Source organism: Sceloporus occidentalis, unplaced genomic scaffold (genome assembly GCF_023333645.1).
Source record: "Sceloporus occidentalis isolate IW3139 unplaced genomic scaffold, rSceOcc1.0.p SCAF_63, whole genome shotgun sequence".
Lineage (NCBI taxonomy): Eukaryota > Metazoa > Chordata > Lepidosauria > Squamata > Phrynosomatidae > Sceloporus > Sceloporus occidentalis.
The window spans coordinates 1549644-1565169 of record NW_028317043.1 but is presented as its reverse complement, the minus strand read 5'-3'; the positions used below and the strand labels follow the sequence as shown (position 1 = coordinate 1565169).

Sequence of the window (15526 nt, the reverse complement as noted above, 5' to 3'; positions counted from 1 at the left end):
AATGCTGCCTAACGAGGGAAGACTGTCCTGCAGGGTGATCAAGCTTTAAGAGCCTTTTGGGGAGATCAGAGATCTACCTGGTAAGCGGCAACCTTTTACTAACCGGTGATGCACATCCTCGGCAGTGGTGGCTGTGATGGGAAGAGACTCGGACCAGGGTCAGGCCTAAGGCAGCACCCGGGCCAAAACACACCGCTGCTTTCATACCCTTTCAATACATAACATGACGAAGTCACCATACAGATCAAGCAGAGCGGCAGGTTCAGGGGTTTACATGACCGTTTATTTCATCTCCTCATTGATCGTCTCTCGCAAGAAGGACCGGTTTGACCCTGAATAACGCCGGCACGGAACAAGCGGCATTGTTCTAGACTCCGTGATTAAACATCAATGCATTTCCATATAGATGCTGAGCGCGCAGTCCGTGTTTGCGTGGCTTCCTTGTTGCTACACAACTAACTAGAAGCAGATGTGTCCATTAAGCCGCACAATGCCGCAGAACAGTCAGAAAGGAGAAGCGAGCCAAAGATTTGGCTGCATTTAGTCTCCCACCGGCAGATCTATCGACAGAAACGGCAAGACTTAACGAATAATCCCCAAACAAAAAATACTAAATAGAAATAATGCCAAAAAGACATCGTACAGAGTCCTTTAGTACACATTGTGCTTTAGAGGGTGTCAGGGACATTAGACCGTCCCCTTCACTGTATCATTACTCAGATTTAAGATACAAGCATTTGTATCTTTATTATTATTATTATACAGAATATTCCCAAACGGCATTTAAAGGTGCTGTGCCACCTACTGAATTTAACACTTTAGCAACAAAACGCAGCATTAGAAATACCATTTCTAGTACCGCCGGATGCCTAAACCTTTCCTTGAGATAATTCTTTGAGCATGTACATCTTGCCGGGAACACTTAATTCTCACACACACAGAGTTGTTGCCACAGAAAATGAAAAGAAAAAAAACAAACACATACAAGAACTGGACTAAAGCTCCAGATGAAGTTCAATTAATTTTGTTTGTTTAATTTAAAGATACTCGTGTAATGAATATTTCATATAAGCGGAACAGCACCGTAAATCCCTATGATCTGCAAACTGATAACGCAAGGATTAGAAGTTCTGTTTAAAATATAAACATGAGCATAAAAAAAAGTGAACCCCAAAGGTGTTAATGTGTGAATTAGTACGGCATAATACAACCAATGAAGACGTGTGTTAGCTTCCAGGTGATCTATTCATTAAGCATAATATAAAAATATTAGGCACTGGGTCACATGTGGGTATTTATTACTTATCAGTCTGTGTTTATACACCAACTACTACAGAGGAAATGCACCACGACTATAATGTTTATTCCGCCCCTGCCAGCCATGGATAGACTTGCCACGGCACAGGATAGGTTGGCTTTCCCTCATTTTGGGGACAGTTAGCCTCTTAACCGCCTTAAGGGGAAAGGGACGGAACTCCGTCAGAATATCATTAAAAACCATTTAGGAATAAAGAACATTGTGAGGAGCGTCCGCGAGGACCACCATGCAGCGTCCGCGCTTCTCTCCGGCATCAGCATATAGCATCTGGCCCAAGGAGCGCCCCGGGAGCCGGGAACCAGCATCCATCAACAGATGTGGAGCTCTTAAACCAGGGGTGTCCAACCTGCGGCCCTGCAGCTGGTGCAGGACTACATGTCCCAGCTTAGTGACTGATAGAGGAGTATGGGAGATGCAGTCCTGCAACAGCTGGAGGGCCGCAGGCTGGACAGCCCAGTCCTAAACGGTCAACAGTCAGCACCAAGGTCAGGGATCCCACAATAAGTAGCATTAATCAAACAATAAGGACACGAGAAGTATAAAGCCGCTTCGCAGCAGATATAATGTATGGTTTTGTTGCTGGAAAAACCAATGAAACTTAATTCACACTTGGTAAAAAAAACAAATTACCTCCAAAAAAACATTAATTTCCCCTTAAAAATTAAAACAGATATAAATAATACATCGAAGTGGTAAAAGTGCTCGAGAATGAAAGCATTTTCCATCTCTGTTTCTCATTACTTGTCACTTGGCTCACGGTGACGATTATCGAAGGAGATTCCCGATTAGGAGCGCGAGCAGCCAAACGGAATAAACGCGAGGAGTATATCACCAGCGCGTAACAAAAGGCCGACGATAAAACAAGAACAGGAAAACAGAAAGTCACGCCTGCCTAATAAATAACGGAACAACACGCCAGTACGGAGGATATACCCGCTACCACTATCTCTCACGTTAGCCTGTTACACAGCACACGCAGGGTTAATAGCACTGAAAGGGTGTCACAGACCCCCCCCCCCCCCCCCCGTGTAACGTCGCTCTGCGTCCCGATGGGATTCCTCATCCTGAAAGCCTTCCGGCTTGGTTATACAGAACACACGGTACGTGGCGGTATATTAGAGAGGGTACAAACACGCCTAAAGTACTCGCTTTACAGTCACGCTATGTTCCCGATGTTTAAGCGGTGCGTCGGTGACATCACGGTGATCGCGCATCATACGGCCCATTCTCTTTGGCAAAAACCAACAGAACTGATCCTTTGCCTAAACATTTCTAACACCCTGTTCTCACAACCTGCACGATTATTCCTCCCCATTAGGTTGTCACTGATTGTTGCTGATTGCTGTTGATTGGTTGAGGCAGCCTTTGTAAGGGTGGGTGAGGAGGAGAGACAGTCCGAACAGAAAACTGACCGCATGATGTTAGTACTTCTCACTAGTCCCCCTCCGCTCGCTGTAAGCAGTCTGTGAGCAATCAAGGTCTTTTCATTGCGATAAAGCGGCCCCCGGCTCTCAGCGAACGGCCTCGCGGTATTAAAATAACCCAAAGATTCACTTTGGTAGTAATTATGTAACTAAATACTGGGGGACCCGGCAAGGGTTATTCGAGGACACCTTCCCTGTTTTGGATGTAGAGCACCGTGATGAGCTTATAACCAAGAGGGACTTGGTTTCAAACGAGGGACAGTTGGGAGGTATAGTAACCATTAGCACATGTATGTAGTGGATCTGGGCTGATCGCAGCAGTCATAGCGTGTTTGTGATGCAACGTTTAGGCCTTCTGCTGCGTGTGTAACCCGTCTCTAATATTCTATTTACAACAAAGGTCTCGCTCACACAAACAGCGAGGCGCGCAGGCACGGCGTTCCGGGAGTGTAACCCGTTCAACTCGATCAGTCACATGAGGCCCGGAGTTAATCCGAAACATAAAGAAATAAATCGCAACGCAAATAAAGAGGATCTCTTCTATTTATAGCAGCCTATAGCGTCTCGGAATTTTTTTTTAATAAAAATGTTTCTTTTTGCATAGAGACCGGCGTTTACAAACAGCGAACAGACACTTTTTGTAGGACGTACCATAAAGCTGAAAAAATAAAAGATTAAAGGCCGCCGAGCCGAGCGTTACCCGACAACCGGTTACCGGTTACCCGATTACCGAGGGGAGATGTTTCTTCTTCCGGGTAACGGAACGCAAAGAAGGTTAATAGAAAAGAATCGCCGGCGGGAGCTAACGGGTAATTGGCGTTCTAGGAGGTTAAACATTACACTTCCGCATGGCTTCTGCTGCCGAGCAAACACTGACCGCTATAATAAACCACTAACCGACACTTAACAGCCCCGTAAAATAATAAACTGCCCCAAGGAGTGCACCCGCCTCGTGCGGCCGAGAAACAGAGCGAACCCGGAAACTCAGGAACTTTTAGGGGGGATTCCACCTCTGGGTAACAAAAACGGGGGAAGGGTCCGTTCCCAAAGCAGCCAAACATGATGACCCCCCCCCGACGCTAACCCCAAGCCACCGCCGACAGACGGATCACACGGCGTTCCTTAGCCCGCCCAGGCATCGCACGCTAGGGGTTTATTCACTAAAGGCAGAGTCTGCAGGAGGGTTGTAGTTTATACATTATGAAGGGCCAACCCCAGTGAGCTTCTGCTGCAGGAACAGCTTGCCCGACTCTGTATAACCTATAGCTAAATCAGTGAGATTTCTCCAATCCCCTCACCCTCTGAATTATACATTATACAGGGCCAGCTCGGACCTTCTTGCTGGAGAAACCGGTCATCATTGGCCCTAGAACCCACAGACTAATATAAGCAGATACATTAAGGGAAGAGGGCCCGGCTCAAAGGCTTACAATCTAAAGGGAAGGGGGTAAGGAGAATCATAGGAGAAAGGGGAGAGGCAGCGCAGTAACGTTACAGAGAAACGACCATTTCCATAAGAAACGAAAGGCCGCGGGAAATCTCATCATTCCCGAAGCAGTACCGACAGACCTGGAGCAAAGTGTGATTTTTTTTTTTGTGTTATATAGCGCCATCATACTCTGCAGCGCTGTACAGCGGGGAGATGGGACGAATGATCGCCCCGCTATGTCTACCAAAGACTGACTGAGTCCTGTACAGCAGATAAACACATGGCGTGCGTTCTGTCCCAGCCGCTCATGCTTTATATACCCCCCCCCTGGTTGTGTTAGAGCTACACATGCTTTACACAGCGTGACGTCCGTGCCATCGGCCTGTAAACCCGCCGTGATGTTTAGGGGATTGGAGACCGCGTCACAGAAGACACGGATGATAAACATATAACGCTGCGCCAGCCGACATCACATGAGGACGTCCGAGAGACAAAGTCACAAACTTTACTGCAGCCCACAGAGCAAATTAAAAGCATTACGACAGACAGACGGACGGACGGCATGCGGACCCCCGGCTGCTTGAGCTGCCGCATTGCAAATCAGCAACAATCTACACGATATGAAACACTTTAATAGAAAGAATTACATTTTTTCGTATTAACAGTTCCAGATTTTGCAGAATATAATGTATTTGTAGTTCTCACTCTGTTACCCTAATCTACTAGACGTACGCCCCGACTCCATATCATAATGTGGGAAGAATCAGAATCTCGGTCTTAATCACCCATCCGGACTCTCTGACTGATTAAAGTTCAGGGGGGGAACGGACTTCATTGGCATCGCCATAGAGAATGAGCTCAGTGGGAAAGTCTCCCAAAACATCACGAATGAAGACAACGCGCCCTCCAGGTCTGCGGATAAAGGAAGTCAGTTGGAACAAAACAAGATAAAAGCAGAAATGCCTGTCCGACATTACTGTATACAGCGCGGGGAGTTATGGGGGGCTTCCCCTTTAAAAACCCCTCGGGATGTATGTTAAAGTTCCTGCGCAGCATCTCGCTTTTAAAAGGATGCAGACAAAAAGCCTCAACCTATCCTTAAAAACCAGTTCCACGGCAGCGGTAAGGTGACGAGTCCCGGGCCCTGCAGGGCGGCAGGGCGGCGTATGCACTGCACGGCCATCGAGTCACCCGCAGGAACACCGACCCCCCAAGCTACTTGTCAATCTACACACAATGGAGAAGATCCATAAACTATACATGCAACGGATCTACACCTCTAAAGCATCGCCCGTCACAGGCGGAACACGCATGATACCACAATCACAATGGAGTCATGATAGAGATAGATATATATATTATACTATACATCATACAGGGCCAGCTCAGGCCTTCCAGCAGATAAGGCTCATTGGTTTAGGGATCACGCGTCTCTTCGGAAGGCCACTTGCAGACATTTATATAAAACGCACATTTACACCGCCGACAGCGAGATGAAAATAACGTTACACGCAGACGGCGCTCGCAAAAAGAACCCCCGACAGCCATCGAGCGTTACTCTTACTGGGGCTTTAGACCGCTAGGCTGACGGACACCCCCTATCCGAGAAACTAAAGAACTGATGGAGTTGATCACACGCAGCTCTCACGCAGAACATTTTCCATATGAACCCTAAATATACAGCAGGGGAGAAAATAGCAGCCGTAGCTTTGTGATGAACAGATGAGCACAACATAAAGCACACATTCTATATATTATATATTCTATATATAGATTAGCACATAATAAGTACTTATCTTTCTTTTCAGAGCGTTGACAGAGGTGAATTTGAGGATTTTTGGTCCTGCCTCCACACCGTACTTCTGTTCTTATTATCCTTCTCACATGTTAATGGCAGCTTTAACCCTTTCTACATGGCAGCTACCTGAATACTCACAGGGAGCAGCTCTAAAATAATTAAACCGGACTGATAATTCTAATCTTGTGCTGTCTACTAATCCACTACACATTATACACCGAAAACAAAAAGTGGGGAGGAAAAAAAAATAAAAAAAATCACATTTCCTTCACCTAAAGTCAAGGACCCCTGAACTCAGCATCGGCGGAATAAGACGTGCTTGAAAACGCTCGCCACAAAAAACAAACCCAGACCGGCAACGATACGTAAGCAGTAAATACAGCGCTACAGAAACACGAGCCGCCCAGTTCACAAGGGTCACTCGACAAATCTTTAAATGCCAGGAAGCGATCAATTCATTGCATTAAACACTAAAGGGTTAATTAAAAAAAAAAAAAAAAGGATTGCAATAAACACCCACAATAAGGGGGGGGGATAAAGAAGTCTGGGGATGAAGGGTACAAGGAAGGGAAAATAAAAACATAATAAAGTGTTCATAGATACGAACAGCAGGAATGAGCCACGAAAAGCAGGGCTGATGGAAGGAGTGATCAGTAGTCGTTATCTCGCAGAGGTTAATTGATAGTAATTATGAACGCGAGTCACAGCGGGGATCAAACAACCTGTCGCAAAGCTACGCAATACGAGGACTTCCAACGTCTCTCCCCTTCTCAGGACGCTCGCTGAGCGACAGCCCAGGATTTACCCCGAGAGCAAAGAGGATCGGTCCCCAAACGGGTCACCCAAAGCGCCCCCGTCGTTCCAAACCCGGGGGTAACCCCCAGGGGTACACGGCAGCTGCCGGTTGTTGGAATACTTCTAGTTGTGCGATATTTGGAGTAACCTGCGGGTAACGCGGACAGGTCACGGCGCACATACGTGATGGAAAGTTCATGTTACACGCCGGCATGCATCCTTTCTACATCACCCCCCCCACATCGTCACGCAAGCCGCGTATCATGCAGAGTATCCTCTCAACACTCCTGCAGGCGAAAGACCCCCATTATTAAACGGTCCAATAAGTAAAGACTTGGCTGGGAGACCCCTGCCCCCCCCCCCACACCGTCTGCATTTGTTGGGGAAATTGTATAATAAACCCAAAATATTTAAGGGGACAACAAAATGTACAGCCAGTAGAAACATGAAATGTTATAGTTCATTTTTATTTTTAGAAGCGTTAAATAACATAACCCATCATAAAGCCGCGCACAATGATCTATTGTCACATGAAGCCGGTTACAGGGAGCTCTCTGCTGGGAAGCAGTTCTTCTCTATAAGCAAGTCGATGCACGCCGGACTTACATAACCGAGATGTCGCAACATCCGAGTGCCTGCGCGCTAATAACACGAGCCGCCGGACAGGTAATGGCTGAGCAGATGTAGCAGGGGCTCTGTCGGTAGGAATGCGCGTGGGTTAACACACACCGGGTCCACGTTAAACACACGTGTCTCTGGTAACCGGCTGGCCAGGGGGCTGCGTCACGTAAAGCAATCCCCGCAGGCTCCGGCAACATGCTTACATCCCACGACTTTAAAAACACGCCATTACCGTCTAAACGGATGAGAACCCCGCATGTGTACGCCACGGGAGCAGCTATTTTACCTTCCCGGTGTTGAAGTCTACATACCGTCGCTATTACTTCCCATGATGTCACTTTTCCACTATGTGAAGTCATCAGAGGCATCATCGCTGTGTTATATGGTCAATGTCATCAAACAGCGAGGAGAGGCTCAGGGACTCTGTCACAGCGAGGAGCAGGTCGCGGAAACGATGGCCGCGAATGACAAGCGGAAAATGTACTTTATCGCATCAGGAATAGCACAAACCAAACAACACGACCCAAAACAGGGACTCGGCTCTTGTTAAGGATCACTCAGGATAACCGGCCGCCTCCTAACGTGTATCACAGGAGTTAAAGGTCCCCGGGGCCGGCTACTTGTCATCTATGGCTGAACCAAAAGCTTGATTTAGTTACAGGGGTTAAAAAGGCTTTACAGCCTGCATGACAAACCAAGCCTCGGAGAAAAATCATTTTTGTGGATAAAGCACATAAAACAACCCAAAGTCAGAACGCTAAACATAGGAAAAGCACATTAAACACGTATTCCAGACAGAATGCCTCGTATAACCGTACGCTGCTCGGAGGGAAGGCTAGCTAAATCCCCGACTCGGCAAAACAGCACAGCCACATTCCCGCGGCACGCCTCGCCAACGCTTCCACCATCTGCAGCACCGCGGGGAGGAAAAACGGCCCACACGGAGCCTATAGCACAACCCTATAAAGGGAGACTTTGGGGCGCGTACACGGCTCCTGAACCAAAGACAAGACCGAGTCCTTACATCAGGAAAACGGGCAGACCAGACGACCCCAGTGGGTCTGATTTGCTGTCAGATGTTTCTGTGAGTATTGGTAGGGCGAGAGGCGGCGGGGGGGGGGCGGGCGAGAGGCGGCGGGGCGATGTATGGGCATTGCGAAGTAGGCTGCACTGATGTCAGACGGGGAGCAGCACTTTTGTAAATATTATCATCGGACTCCTTCCGTCTACCGACCATTAAAACCGGAAGCTTCAGCCTCTTCCTTTACAAGACACAAACTGCAGCATCAGCATCAAACACCTCAAACGTATGACATCACCGCGCAACAACACAACCCCGAGCCGGCAGACTATGAAGTAAGAAAGCTTCATAAAAGGAAACGAGCATCTAACGGCCGCTTATATCGCCAGCGCAGATACTTCGCTGAAATACATCTTCGCCACGAGAACCTAATAACGGGACAAAGAAAACGAAACGAGGGAGCGCACACCAAAAATCTCATACATCACGTCCGGGATTCCACCGACACAACCCGACAACCCCGACAAATAAGGAAGACGGCCGCGCGATTCAATAACGCTTCAACCTCAGGGGCAGGAAGGTATCACTAATATCACCAGCATTTAAATATTATTTGCACGCACTGGATTGCGTACAGATAACTTTATGCCGTTATTAAAACAAAGTCTTTCCGCTGCACAACCAACATGCCAGGCCCTGGATAATGTATTAGTAAACTTGCAGGCATGAAACTGCAAATTTCCTGCAAACTCCCCTTTTAGTGAACGCCCTCCACTATTAAAAGCCTAATTGCGCAATGTCACTAGAATTCCCAATATTAGCTATTCTCCTGATAACTGTTAGTATCCCATACATAAGCTGCACTTGCCTGGGGTGGAATAACACTTAGAGCAGTAATCTGATAATTGGAGGGAGACAGGATTCAGTGACCCGGCTACTGCGGTTCCAGATTACCTTGTGGTTTAAAGCAGCGCTAAATTACAAGCGATCGCACCTCAAAGATCACACCGGGGGTTGTTTCAGGTCATCGTGGTGACTAGGATCGGCTTCCTCGGGCCGCGGGTTTATCCTGCCGGACCCCAACCTGCCTTCACAAAGCCGGGAGGCTCCGGCCCTCGCAGGGAATCGGCCAAACCCCGCGATTCTGGTGCTAAGCGTGGATCGCCCCACAGGCGCTAAATACTACAGCACTGTCTATTTTAGAATGTAAGCTCATGAGCAGAGTCCTTATAAGACCACCATCCCTAATAGGAACTTTGTATTAAGGATAGGTTGCAAGTTCATGAACGGGGCCCTCAATCCTTATGGTGTATACATGTTACCCACCCCATACTTCAATTCTACAGGGTTCAGAAGAAGAACTTAATAAAAGATAATAAAAATACCAGATCATGGAGCGATATCAGGAAATTAAATTGGCAACAGACGAGAGAAACAATAATAATCCGGACATGCTAAAAATATACACTATAACGGGTATTGTGACACCTCCACTGTCCGGCATCCCGCACACGCCACTGCGCAAGGCTACACCACCACGGCACAAGGCAACACACACACCACGGCACTGCGCAAGGCTACACCACCACGGCACAAGGCAACACACACACACACCACGGCACGGCACAAGGCAACACACACACGCCACTGCGCAAGGCTACACCACCACGGGGCCAGCCAACACACACACACACCACGGCACGGCACAAGGCAACACACACACGCCACTGCGCAAGGCTACACCACCACACGTGGATTCTTCATCCCCCTGAACAATGTGCTCGGACTCCGCCAGCCCCGCGTCTCAAAACCTCCTTGTGACTAATAACAAAAAACGCTCATCGACGGATATTTACAGGAATCACCTCCAAGGCCATCAACGCCAGATAACCAGCAGACGTCTTTAGGGTGATGCGCTGCAGCTCTTCTCGTTCTACTAATTAATTACATTAACGCCAAAAAACCTCGCTCCAACCCCCCCCCCCCCGGTCTTCACGTCTCGATAGAGTAATATTATTCCAGCACGGCCAGAAAGCCTCAGCCAGTTAAATATAATTTAGAGAGCTCCGTAACACACACCAGAGCCGAGCAGCTTCAGGACTTCTTCGGAGGTCATAGGAGATTAGTGATTGTGTGTTGTCATCCCCAAAGGGTGGCGGATAAATGGAACAGGCTCCCAACAGAAGCGGTAGAGGACAATACAGTGAAGGAATTTAAACATGTATGGTATAGGAGCACGGCTCCTGAATCTGAGACCAAGAGCAAAGGGCCGATCCCGGTCCGCGTCTTTAGAACAAGATAAACGGGCAGAATGGCGGGGCCAAACGGGACCGATCCGCCACCACATTCTGTGCTCCTGCGTCTCTGGATCGTCCGAAATGAGTTTTTTTTCCTGTTTACTCCCACAAAGCAACAAGATTTTCTATTAAAAAATACCAAGTAGCCACATGAAAGAGCAACAAGCAACTCATGACTTGAAACCCTTTAATGAAATCATGACCTATTTATCATCACATCATCAAAAGCGACACGCCGCTCCGCCGAGAGGGGACAGCAGTCACGGGTGTGCAGGCATTTACACGGAAAGCACCGCTTTGCGGCATTAACCCCTTAAAAACACACCGAACCCCCACATCTGCACTAAAAAAAAATAAAGTGAAGCTAACAGGCAGACTATCCGCACTCCATGCCCTTCATCATTTTTAACCGATTTACTGCATCCTCACCGGTGCCGTACCGGAAAGTTACTGCTTGTCTATTAACCCATGCTGGGCTAGACCCCCGCACTGTTTAAAGGGCCCCCCAAACACGGAGCAACAAGGAACTTTCCCAGAGGAAGAGGGCGAGCAGCCCAGCCCTGCAGCCCGATCACAGCACACACTATGCGCAGATTTACCGGCCATATCACGGGCAGAAGGGACGCAGCACGATGCCCGGCTGCCATCACTACTGCCCTACACAAAGGTGGCACCGGTTGGCACGCAGACAAAGGATCCCCCGAGAAGGGCAGGGATGGGGTGTTCCATGGGAGAGAACTCAGCCAACAGGCGGGACCAATCTGGATACATAGGGGAGCCGCGCGGCCTGGGAACCCCCTCAGCCCAGATGTGTTACAGTAACATCACCGCTAACCCCCCTCACCGATTCTACGAGCTCACGTACCTTGGCTATGGCCTTCCGGTACCTGGTCACCGCTTGCTGGATGAGGCTGGAAACTTTCAGGTTGCCTTCCCCGCAGGGCACCACTACCCGGGTCCGTCCGAAGCTCACCGTTACCTTCATCCTGTCCCCGGTGGAACCGGAAAATCCCGCGGACTCTAACCGCGCGGTCCGGTTGTGACAGGGTTAATCCAGGGTTGCGGTATTCCCTCCGTGTCCTCCACCTCCTCCGGTGAGTGCGGGGCCTGCAGCAACCTCCGCCTCTCCGGCATGCGAACGCGCAGCTCCTCCCACCTGGCTCACCAAAGATTGTGTGACTGCCATCCAGACAACCAACCCGAGAAGGCAAACAGAGCGTTTTAGCCAATCACAGCCCGAGCTACTTGACTGACATGCTTATCGGCTAACTGTGCGACAAAGAGGAGTATAAGTCCCGCCGGCATGTTGTGACGCTTTAACGTGATTGGTCACTCCCTGTGGATTCATACTACTTGGTACTTGCGGTTTTAGTCGGTGCGGATGTAAACACGGAGAGGAGGTTTGTAGGGTAGAAAGCGCTCTGGTATGAGGCGTACCGGACATTCGGCACATACTGCGCAGACAGGGCTCTGCGGTTCAAACTGCCGTCTAGAACAAAATGCATCGCTTTCCGGTGGACAGTAAAAAAAAATGGGGCTTTCATTCCAGGAAAAAGAAATCATGGCGTGTGCATTCCTTCCCAGCAACACCCGTACAGCGTGCAAATATCATATGGTATAAAAAATAAAGTATAAAAGAGTATTTTATATATATATTTATATATATATATAGCGCCATTATATTCTGCAGCATTGTACAATGGGAAAACGAACAGAAGATGAGGAGGGTTCTGCTCAAAAGAGCTTACAATCTAGAGTACAGTTTCTAACTGCGCCTAGCAGTGTTTTCAAAGAGCAGTAAATGTAGAGTGATGCCGTTAAATCCCTCTTTCTGTTTGCTTGGCCCCCGGGTGCCGTTTTTCTTTGTAAGATCAGGAATGGAAAGTTTTCTCCTGTGAGTGTGAGGGTCATTACACTAAACATTTCCCCGGAACACGCGAACACGCGTGTACGTTTCACGTGCTGCTGATCAGAACATGTAAAGTGCTATAAATAACAGAGACGTAAACAACCCGCTCCATACTCCCCACATACAGCCAGGCAGCAGTTTACACGTGTGCTTCAGAAACATGTGACATGGATGGTGTCATGGAAGAAATAACCGGTGACTCCGTAACCCCCTCGTTCTGATAACGAATGCTTTGTTACCTTCCGTTAAAATGATACGACAGCATCGGCTCAAACAATGTCCTTTCCTGATTTATTTGGCTATATTATTTTGATCATTTCCAGACACTTGCTGACGGCGTTATAAATCCTCACCAAGTACGATGGTGAACTTCACACCGGGCCAAAGGTGCCACCGCAGAAGCTTTGTCTTCCTCAGACTTTTGTATTTGTGTATTTTAGTTATTTTGTCTGCAATGGTTATTTTCTATGAATCTGACCGTTTTTGCCTTGAGGGCCATACCTGACGTACAAATACCTCATAGTTACAGAGATTTTGCCATATGTATACATACAAACGTCTCAATCCAAAGCATGTGGTGGTCATTTAAATAAAGATACACAACTTGTACAGGTCTCCCACTCACATGTAAAAGAAGCCGTAACCTGTGCTATGTGCAGTTAGCGTGTGGATGTATGTACAACCGCTGGTGGATGACATATAACACAACAGCTCTTACCATGTTCTTAATGTTTAGGAGTAACACGCCAACTGGTAACAAATCATATTTCCCAATAGAAAAGAGGTTATTTTATATCACTAGAATCATTTAATAACAATAAGATTGTTTCTTTTATGTTTCAAAACAAAGAAAGTTTACAATGTCATTAACATTTATAGGCTCACTACAGTTATGGGTGCAAGCCTAGTCTATTAGACATTCACACCAAGACCTTCTCATTGGGAGCAAAGCCAGTTGACACCAGATTTGCCACAGTGACCAGTTTATAGGACATACATGTTGCTGAGCGTCACATAGAATAGCATGTAATTGATGTTTATACACCCCACGTACTGCATGGTAACATGTTACATGTTCTGGGCAGAGTATTTGAGCGCTGCTCCATTAAGCTTGGACCCACATTTGATATTATTGTGCTATTTGTGCAAATACTATATAGAAGGGAAAATCTCTCAACGGAACCAGTCAGTGCCTTAAAGTGGCCACCAACCTGTCCTTTGCTGAGGTCGGTCCAGATGCTTTGCTGACCTGGCAGTGATAAGAAACAGTTGCCGCACCAGTGGTTATAATAATTTATAATGGGAAGACTGGGAAGTATATGATCAAAAACGCAAAGGCTTAGTCAAAATGGGCAGAGCGTGATCTAGAGTGGGAACTGTCGCTAAGCCTTTCGACCTTATCTCATATACTGCTAACCTGAAAAGTGTTGACCATGTAAGCCATGTTCACCAGGACATATGTCATTTTCACATATGTCTTTTTTCCTGCTCGTTATCTTTGCCAGAGACCGTCTCACACACCCAGACACTCTCCCTTCTATAGTTTCATAGACGCTTGGTCTGTGGCCTTCAAGTGTCACCTCCGCAATCTATCCTAAGGACTTGTTTAAAAAAGTTGCTTCCTTCTAGGGTTGTTCCTTCCACCAGCGTCGTCGGTCTGTTTCCCGGCATTTCGTTAAGCCCTGAATAACCGACATAATTCCTCTTTCCTTTCAGACTGTTCTAGTTAAATGTTTGTTAGATGTCTGATCTCGGTGTATGCCCTAGCTTGCTCCATGCCTTCAACGGAGGAAACCTTCCCACATACTCATAAAGCCCTCTCACACCCATAAGGCCTTTCATGCCATCGCTTCCCAGTTCTCTGACATAGTGGCGTGTGCATCATCCACACGCTACAGTATCCAGCGGGTCGGATTTGTATTTTTGATGATTTGTTTGTGTTAAGAAAACTGGATATAGTTGGTTTAGCCCAAGAGAAAATGTCTTTAGTCAAACGTTATACCATTTATTGAGCAAAAATAGAAAGAAAATGTTAAGTTATATAAGGTTTCGAGACTTCAGAGGTCTCATCTGAAGAAGAATCCATCTGGAGAAGAGACTTCTGAGGTCCTAAAAGCTTTTTTATTTGCCCAATAAAACGTATCGCCTTTAAATAAAGACCTTTTCTCTTGGGCTTATACAGCTATATCTGTTTTTCTTATTAAGACTTTGGATAGTGAAACTATGACACATAATTTCCAGCGTTATTTAAAGAAGTTACTTAAATAGGATGCATAAATAATGTATTAACTTTCACCGGAGTATTTAATCCTCCACTTCGTCCACTTTTAAAGGTGCCGTTCTACCTACTCACTAAAGGTAGCATAAGAGACATTCCTGATACTTGAACGCTGAACCCTTCCTGTAAAAGCTGTCAAAAAAATTCCTCCATTACAATTTTTGCTGGGTAGACAGAAGTGTCACATGACACAAGGACACGCACCCATTGAAACGGTTTTATTTGCTGAATCTAGCGGAGAGAGCAATTAATATCCTGCCTATGTGGGACAGCAGCTTTAATAAACACATATGTCTGAGTCTAGTTGCTCTTCTGGCTCGAGGATGGACGCTGCCAAAACATTCAGGAAAACAAGCAGAAACCAAAACCGGCACAAAGTCCTCCACTGAGCTCAAAACTCAAAGCTCCACTCAAAACTCAAACAACTCTTATGGCTGATCCTATACTATACTATAAGGAAATCCCGCGGGCCAGTGACAGCTCGGAGGGTTCTCTGCCACGTGCCGGCAATATATATATATATATCAGTAACATTTATTTCTGAGCATCCTCTATAATGCAAACATAAAACATTAATAATAATAATAATAAAACACAAAATAATAAAACACACAGCTATGTGGACTGCATACAGCG

General features: G+C 47.0%; 1 protein-coding gene across 9 annotated transcripts in view; it reads right to left on the bottom strand.

The window, feature by feature from the left end:
- Positions 1–11688, bottom strand: part of LOC149287177 (partitioning defective 3 homolog) — a 238965-nt gene extending 227277 nt beyond the window's left edge. For all 9 annotated transcript variants that reach the window (XM_089493130.1, XM_089493135.1, XM_089493131.1 and 6 more), the window contains exon 1: positions 11569–11688. In XM_089493130.1, the coding sequence (XP_089349256.1) occupies positions 11569–11688 (120 nt within the window). The remainder of the gene's footprint in view (positions 1–11568) is intronic.
- Positions 11689–15526: the final 3838 nt, after the last annotated feature.